This window comes from Punica granatum, chromosome 5 (genome assembly GCF_007655135.1).
Source record: "Punica granatum isolate Tunisia-2019 chromosome 5, ASM765513v2, whole genome shotgun sequence".
In the NCBI taxonomy this organism is placed as follows: domain Eukaryota; kingdom Viridiplantae; phylum Streptophyta; class Magnoliopsida; order Myrtales; family Lythraceae; genus Punica; species Punica granatum.
The window spans coordinates 26,521,596-26,530,522 of NC_045131.1; the positions used below are offsets into that span (position 1 = coordinate 26,521,596).

The window sequence follows — 8,927 nt, forward strand, 5'->3', positions numbered from 1 at the left end:
TCTACTTAAATAAGTTTTTGGATTCGAATCCTATAAATGGAGAAAATTGATGTTGGGAGAGCTTTATCCCGTTTAATGAGCCGAACTGGCTTGAATTGAATTAGTTAAGACCTACTGGACTTTCAAATATAATGAGATATACAGAAAAGATTATGACTGAAAGGGCTCACATTGACTTTTTCTTTGCTTGAACGATTAGGATGAGGTTGGAAATACATGTCTTACTTATTTATTAATGTCCTAAAATTAAAAGAGCGTAGGAGTGATTTGACGCAATTTAAGGTGGGAATGTCGGTCAAATTTTCACCTTTCCCTCCTTTCCTCTCAAAGGGGGAGAAAATTCCCTTTCATTCCTTTTCCGTTCTTTCCATATCACATGAAAGGTAATCAACGTGGATTGATTCAAGCAATTCAGCGTTTGTTTTTATTATGTAAGGTCTCAGGTTTAAGTCATTGTAAATATAAAAAAATTTACGTTGAAAAAACTTTATCCTTTGACAATATCGAACATCATGATCTATCCCACAATAAAACCTGTCAACTCGCTCAATCAGTCGAGGCCCAATTGGAAACTTCAAAACCCGAAGCCTAAGCAAACCATTACACAAAATACATCAAAACCCCTTAGTCTTCGCAGACAAAGAAGATTGCAGCTTAAAATCTAACTTCTTAATGGTTAGCACTCTATCACGAGCATGCTGCAAAATGACTGGAACCGAGCTGGCCTTCTTCTGGAAAAAGTCTGTTATTCCTCTCTCGCCATATTTGATGAACATGACAACTCCAAAGCAAGCATAACATAACAGAATCAAGCCTTCAACCCTCAAGAAGACAAGCCCAAGCAACTTCCGAAAACCAATCTGTCACTCCCTTTCTTATTCCAGCCCTGCAGAGTAAACTCTTCCATACAGCTTGAGTAATAGAGCAAGAGAACAAATGATCCCTAGTTTCTGTAACTTGCCCGCAAAATTTGCACTCAGGAGCATTCATAGCAATTCCCCAATCAAGTAACCTCTGCTTTGTACTATGCTTTGTATTCCTAACATTCAAGCATATACATATTCCGTGTATGCTACCATTCCTTTTAAAAAATCATGTTGCGATTTTAGCTTTTAAGCATTTACTAAATTTACATATACCTAAGTATAACATTTTTATACAAAAAAAGTCCTTCCTCACGTGTAGTATAACTATATATTCGGTTTGGACTAAGATCCAAGTCTAGCCCACGGTATCCAATATTTATTGACAACTCGTACCGCACCATTTTCTTGCCTTTCCGCAGCTTTTAAAGTGTATAATAAGCTTTTCATCTCGTTGAAAGATCAAACATTTCTGACTATTTTAGATGCCTCTCAGCTGCCCATGTGTGTTCAATTGTCCTCTTGTTTTCTATGTTTCATCATCCCCCTTTCATCTTTGCAAGTGCAAATAGAAACTTTTGCCCAAAAAAAATCTTTAGTGCATCAACAAGTAGTAAATAATAAAAATGACTGAGGACTAAAATGGATAAGCAAAAAGAAGAAGAAGATGACATTATACCCTATTAAAAACGAAATCAAAATATCTTTATTTCGGACCAAGTGTGACACTACAGCACTAAAATAGTTACCAAGTTGTCAGAGTCAAATCCGCGTTCAACTTCTGCAGGACAGAGATCGCAGGAGTGAAGTTTGAGTTAGCAAGCGATATATACGTAGATGTGGCGATTGGAATCCCGACTCCCAGCACATAACCGGGATTTCTATCATGACATGATTTATGTGGTCTGACCAAACCGATAATGTCAAAGCAACTGCAGATCGATCTGGAATACATTATTTGTAAACAAGACTTAACAAACCAGATAAAAATGCAGTAATATACATGTCGCATTTCTACGTTATGTAACTCTAACATCTATGATGAAAATTTACTGAGATACAAATGCAAACATCATCTTGGTTACGGAAAGAGAGATGATTTACATCTTTTCAGATTCCCCTAAATGAATGTAAAAGTAAGAAGATACAAGCATTTCACCCCTCTTTGGCCGTTCAATACATGGGAAACAAAAATCTTTCACAGAAACAGGAGCTTGTGAGGCATACCCTTCCGATTGAACAGTGCTCGCAAGGCCAAAGGTTCACTAGACATGAGAGCCAGGGCGTTGAGTTGGTATCCGCCTTTGACATGATTTATGTAACTTAGGAGGCAATGAACGCATGGTATGCTATGATAACAAGCTAGGCCCATTCTCGGAAGCTGTTCGAGCGAAGCCATGGTTATTGTGTATTGTCATCTGAATATCGCGTGAGAACTGAGTTCTTGCCTTGGCATAAGGTGCTTCTCGAGCTGGGCAAAAGAAAACACAAAGGACGGGAAGAAAGCAGGTCATGAATCATCAATAAGCAATATTAAGGTTAATCATCTAATCAGTAGATTATGAAACAGGGCCTCCAATTAATCCTTTCCTCAATTTTATGGTTAAAAAACTGATCCACATTCTCCGGTTACAGGATGCAACAAAATTTCTTATGAAATTATGAGTTTGAGAAAGCTCTTCCATTTTCCGTTTTCAATTTTCTGTTCACTAGCAAGTCCATTTTTCGTGTCATGGCCATGAAGCAGTTTACATAATTATATAGCGGGAAAGCCTAACCTAGACCCGGTTCATGAAGATTTTCATATTTCAAGTTGGTAATGCCAATTGGATATTACACGACTTATGCAACTTTGTCTAGAACGTAAAGCAATTAATCTTCGTTCTAATTTTCTTACGGTATTACTTCAGGTTAACAAGTAGTGTGATCTCATAATCATGAACTTACCAGCAATCTGCTGCGCTCGCAGAATATTCTGCCGCCTTTTCCACCAACACACAGAGAACATCACAAGCAATAGAAACGCAATACACACCCCTAAACCGATGCCGACCTTAGCACCAACTGACAGGTGACGCCCACAAGTCGGAAGTCCAGGTATACCACAAAGGCCAGAATTATCGGTGAAGCTGTATGAGCAAACAAGGACAGAATGATTTTAGTGCTATATGAACTTCGAACTGTTTGAGAAGTTCCATGTAGAAATGAGGCATACTTGAAGCTAGCTCCATGCAGAAGCCTTCCTCCCAGTGCTGCCGGGACACGCCCAGATAAAGCATTTCCATTGAGATTTCTGCATCATAGCTATGACAAATCAAATTCTTCCATCTTATTCTATTTTACTCTTTTATTGGGAAGTGAAGATTTCATCTTACAGTCTTTTTAACGATGTCAACTGGCCCATACTCTCTGGAATTGATCCATTGAAGAAATTGTAGGAGAGGTCCCTGTCATGCAACCAGATCAATTACCCACAGTTTTTATATCTTGACAATCTCCATAGATCAAATGGCGTAGGGAAGATTCCATTATTTCTTAAATCCACCGTAAAGAATGATATGTCTTTGCTAGTATAGAATAAATGTATTGCAATAGCAAAGAAACTGACAGAAACCCTTTGAATGCCAGCTGGCATCACTAGTAAAAGAGGATTTGCAATTTTAGAAAGCAAAGATAGATAACATTTTGGCTTCACTTACAATATCTGCATGGTAGTGACGCTACCGAGAGAAGAAGGAATCGATCCCTGAATGCTGTTTCCGCTCAGGTTTCTGCAAGTACCAGGTGAAAACGTAAAGACTAGATTAATGGTTCTCAGATAATACTTTTGGAAAAGGAAAGAGCACAATGTCTCAAAAATTTAATCAAATCAAGGATTGGCAAATGGGGTTAAGTGCAATGGCACTATACCCCATCCCAGGATCATGTGTTTATGAGCTCAATTCTCATCCTTGGGGCCTTCCTATGCCCCTTCTGTACCCACCCAATCACTTTTAACCTCACAGGTCTCCTTTGTAACCAAAACAAAGAAATCATATGAAGGAATTTGGGAGAGCTTAACAATTTCATTATGCAATGCCGTGTTATATCTGGACTATTGAAGAGTACATTGCATGTTTATTACCTGAGTAACCATCATTAGATAGCAAATAAAAGTCAGTAAGTAGTTCACAGTAAACTAGAGAGAAGCATATGATGCTCTTACATGCTCTGAAGATGTTGCAGTTTAGATATATCTTCGGGCAAGAAACCTCTCAAACCCTGGTTGGCAAGTCCACTGGCCATGTCAAGGCAATGTTAGAGACATAATTAAATATTTGACAAAGAAAATTTCGCCCAACATGCAGTTTTTCAGTAGCTGTTCGAAGGCATAACAGTCAGGAAATGATATCACTGCGAAAAGGAACTATCTAAAGATGACAATGAGTAGAAGGCTATTTATCTCAACTATGAAACCCAAAACTATTTGCATTGGAAAAACCAAAGTTCTGAATGTCAGCTGAAAATATTATTCCAGCCTTCATTATCTTTAACTTTAAAGAAATTATTTATTTGGATGTTTGACCTTCTTTAACTTATATAACGAGCAGTTTAGATCGTTCTGAAATCGAAATACAAGTTGTCAGGTCATGCTTCATCGAAAAATAAAGCATTTAAGCAGAATGCAGGGAAAGTAATATTAGCAATAGCAACGGGGCAAATATAAATTAACAGATATATTAACATGTGATATACGTGAGCAATAATACTTTCAGGGCATTAATATAAGCAAACAAACCAAAGGCAAAGGTGGAGAGGCATTACAGTCCATCAATGACCCAAGCATTGCTGGTGGCATTATACTGGCAATCAATCCCACTCCATGGATGTTGTTGGGGAACACATGGGTCACCATTCCAACCAAATCTAAGGGGAAGTGCCAATGATTTCTTCAGGGATTGCAGCGCCCGAACTAAAAGAAAGGGGAAAAAAACACAGGCAACAGATTTCTCAATTTTCATGCCAAAAAGACAGATCCAGCTAAGAGCAAGCGAGCACTTTATACCCTAAATGGGGTTAACTAATGATGGGGAAGACAATCATCTGGAATTTTGGAGTGTGGGGAGGCAGGTATTATCACTTCGCAATAAGTAGGGAGTAAACTGTGATGAGTATCATGCTCAAGCAGGGCCCGACTTAAAGTACCTTTTCTTTTCTTTTTTTTACAAGTAATGACTTAAAGTACTTGACATCGGATGACAGTTGCTTTTAGTTAAACAAAGATGATATCTTAGTGAACAACCTTAACATAATAAAGAAAGTAGAAACATACCCTCGTCTCTTGAGGTTCCTGACTCAACTCCAATAATTTCAAAGACCTCAATGGCATTAATGATAGCAATATTGCCTTCTTTTGGTTGCAAGGTTATTGTCAAAGTCCTCCCACTAACAGCAATGGTCGTGTTTAGAACCAGAGCAGCATAACGATCTCCACTTAATTTGACAATGTCCACACTTTGGAAAACTGTGTCACCATTTATCAGAATGTCAAATACCCTTTGTCCTGCCTCTCTGACCGAAGAATCTATCTCTGCAAAGTGCAACCATACTGAGTAGTTTTTGTTGGGATCCACATCCATTATATACTCTAGATCAGGCTGCTTATCAGTGCCGACGATTGCTGATTGATAAAGACCTTGGGGATAATAGTTTGGTGAAAGTGAAGTATGTTTAATGCTTTCTTCAGTAGATCTCTCTTGGTCCGACTCCAAACTAAATGTGGAAATCGCATTCCAAAATCTGTCACCCCCCCAGTGGTCCCCATTATAATCCTGATCAAACTTATGCTTCCCTGTCCCACAGGTCAATCGTGTGACTGTTCTAAGGATTATCCCTTGGCCACGTTGTGCTCCAAAATCATATAAATTCTCATCAACCTGAAGAATTTCAATCGAAATGATTGCTGGATCTCCATGACCAGTGCTATGGAAGCAAATAGAAGCAGTGCCATCTGTAAGAAATAACACAGCTTCAGCGAATGCTTGCTCATCATGGCTGGTCCAACCCGATTTTAGTGAACTGATCTGAGTGCCCTCAACAGAAATGTCAAAGAGTGGTACGTTATCAATAGTGGGTTTTGCAACCAATCCAAAAAAAATCCTCACCGAGTAGCGTCCCTTCGGAACTCTATTGATATTGTAACAATTGTTAGGCCCTTCAGACAGGGGAAAGTAACGAAGAGTTTTAAGAGGAGGTGTTATGAAACTCGGTGTCGTTGCATTGAAGGGTATCCCTCCAGTGTATGCAAAATCCTTGTTCCAAAGAGTGTCGGTCGGTTGCGTATGGACATTCTGGCGTGCTCCACAACTAATGCGCATGGCAAAGGGTGCTGTTAACAATAGAGAATATACAGTTTCCCGAATTAGATACATAAGTAGCTGAAGAAAGTGACTACTGCAAAGTGGTCATTCATGTTCTCTAATTTAACAGCCCCAAAACAATATATGTGCCCTTTAAATATGTAAACACTGCAGAAAAATCACTCTTAAATTCTAGGTTAATGTGGTACAGCAGGACCAAAAATGATGAATAGTGCATCAGACTGAATATTCTGATATGCATCATGAGATGCCATTCAGCCCTTACCCTGTTAATTCCTTTCTTCTTAAAACAGCAGAGTATACAAATGCTTCCATAACTAAATCAGTTGTTAACAGTAGGAATGTACAATTAAAACAATGTTGATATTTATTTGACATTGATTATTTCACACTTACAAAAATTGCTGTTATGGCTTTGTGATTCCACACGCAATGAAAATCCATTTCTCCAAATAAACGTTTGGGATAACTTAAATGGAGATTGCCGAACTGGTAGAGCTTCAAACTCAATCTACACTTTGTAAAAGTACTGGACAGAAACAAAGCCACTAGGCCAACTGTTGACATCTGTATGCTATTACACATGTTTAGAGACACGTGTTTTCTTCCTTGTTCCCCCCCCCCCCCAATTTGTCTCCTGAATTTGGGTAATCAGGTCTCAATCACTCTGGGGGGATAGAATTTCAAAGCTGCAAAGGACCAGTTCTATACTCTTGGAACTCTATCCTTGTACCTGACATAGGAGAGTTCTCTAACATTGTCATTGTGCCTATAAAGGAAACTTATCCAAGGAAAAAAAAAAGAATATAAAGGAAACAGTCCTGAAAGGTCCATTTGATTTTACTCTGATATCAACAAGGTGTTCCTCCTAAGAAGGAATGATCTTTATGCACTTCATTCACCCTTATTCCAGTTAGAAAGCTTTGTGCACAGCACAGTATTTCTGCCAAGAACTGACAAGGCCTGGTTGATTGATTCCAATCTCCCTAAAGTTTGTTTATAGCGGAATGATGGGCAATCTCTTCTTCATCAAGTATCAAAATTTAAACTATCATATGAAACAAAGATTCAACTCCAAGCTCATTTCGTCATCAATTGACCCTGAAAGCAGCATAATGAATGGAAATCGATCTTAATGGTCAAGCAATCTTCTCAATGTTCACCTACGAGATGTCAAACCATTTCTCCAACAACCAATGCAACTTTACTAAATTCAACTTTCCACTTAAAAGTCAAACTAGTCAATCAATCCTCACCACCGAAGCTAAACGTATACCATCAATTGAATTGAACGCCAGAAAAAGCAGAGCGAATGGATAAAGCAGATAAGCCGCAATCTCAGCACAGAGGCAGCATCAGCAGATGAAGCAAGCAAATGAGCACTGGCCATTTTCGCAGAATCGCCTCACAAAGCGATAAAACTCAATTCCACGGCACGAATGGAAGCAGACTATGGTCAGCAGATCGGAATCTGAGAGAGTGGACTTACGGGGACGAGCTGAGGAAGCGGAGAGGTGGAAAAGGAGGCTGAGGAGGAGCCATGACCAGAGCTGATACCTCCTGAGCATCGTCGCTGCGGAGTGCGTGCAGCTTCCGAGAATGCTTCACACACACATTCTCCGTATCTCGAAGGTCGCCATTTTCAGACTTTCCACACAGAGAGAGACAGAGGGAGAGACAGAGATGAGAGCAGCGAGGTGAGAGTGTCTACTTGGACGTGTATGCAAATAAACACTTTAAAGATATTTTTATATAATTTTAAAATAATTGATATGATGCCATTTTTTTATTTACTAATTAATTGAATTTTTTATTTCATATACTAGGATCCTATTTAGTGATCTTATTTCGTCACGTCACTAAAGAGATATTAATTAAATTGCAAAAGAAAAGAAGAAAAATAAGTATTAATAACTCGAGTAATCATCATAATTTTGTGAATTCTTTCCTAACACATTATTAATTTTAAATTTTTCTTTAATTTTTTAATCATTCAATTTAATTTTTAATGATAAATTTTCTCAACTATTTATTTTTTTTTCACAATTCAACAATACAATCATTACTTTTTTTTATACTTTTTCTCATAATTCAACATTACGATCATTACAAACCAATTAAAATCAAAACTCAACTCATCTCAACTCTAAAACCAAACACACTATATTAATTTTGGTTGGCTCGGGAACGGATGGGTGTTAATGTGCATGTGGGGTCTGCGAATGCCTTCGTAGTCTTTCCTAATCCAACCCCTCAATTAATTACGTCCCACCGTTGACGTTTTACTTCTAATCACACTCTTCCAATAAAATCCAAAATCATCCCAAAATTAGAAATCCCAAATCCAAGAACTTAATTCCAAACATTATTATGGGATTGTAGTTTAGCTAGCGGAAGATATTGACACAATTGATCTAGGAAATTTTCAGTGATTTTCAATAAGATTATAAGAGTCAATCTCTTTAATAATTGTCATGTTGTTTCTAATTATATTAATTTCGATTGATTCTTTCTGCATTACCATTTCGAGGCGGGAATGCTTAACATTATCTTGAACTAATCGCGATATTACCGTGTGATGGGACGGTTAAAACTTTCTTTTTTCTTAATATTTGGTGAAAGCCGGTTGAAAACTTTTCCACACCAAATTGAGATTAGATGGACTATTGGTATTGGGGTCCCTTTTGACTTGGACACGTTTGAC

At 38.1% G+C, this 8,927-nt stretch overlaps 1 protein-coding gene across 1 annotated transcript; it reads right to left on the bottom strand.

The window, feature by feature from the left end:
- Nucleotides 1-1,784: 1,784 nt before the first annotated feature.
- Nucleotides 1,785-7,940, bottom strand: LOC116208661 (receptor-like protein 4). Its single transcript, XM_031542199.1, has 9 exons — nucleotides 7,713-7,940; nucleotides 5,176-6,231; nucleotides 4,668-4,815; nucleotides 4,069-4,140; nucleotides 3,563-3,634; nucleotides 3,239-3,310; nucleotides 3,079-3,156; nucleotides 2,811-2,992; nucleotides 1,785-2,334 (listed from the first exon to the last, which is right to left on the bottom strand). The coding sequence occupies exons 1-9, from the start codon at nucleotides 7,789-7,791 to the stop codon at nucleotides 2,213-2,215; spliced, it is 1,881 nt and encodes a 626-aa protein (XP_031398059.1). The 5' UTR covers nucleotides 7,792-7,940; the 3' UTR covers nucleotides 1,785-2,212.
- Between the last annotated feature and the right edge of the window lie 987 nt (nucleotides 7,941-8,927).

Excerpts from the sequence above, each read along its gene's own strand:
- LOC116208661 (XM_031542199.1), bottom strand. The coding sequence starts at position 7,791 with ATGCTCAGGAGGTATCAGCTCTGGTCATGGCTCCTCCTCAGCCTCCTT. Across the intron at positions 4,816-5,175 it reads AGGAACCTCAAGAGACGAGG|TTCGGGCGCTGCAATCCCTG; the intron begins GTATGTTTCTAC and ends CCTTTCTTTTAG. Across the intron at positions 4,141-4,667 it reads GCTTGGGTCATTGATGGACT|TGGACTTGCCAACCAGGGTT; the intron begins GTAATGCCTCTC and ends TGACATGGCCAG.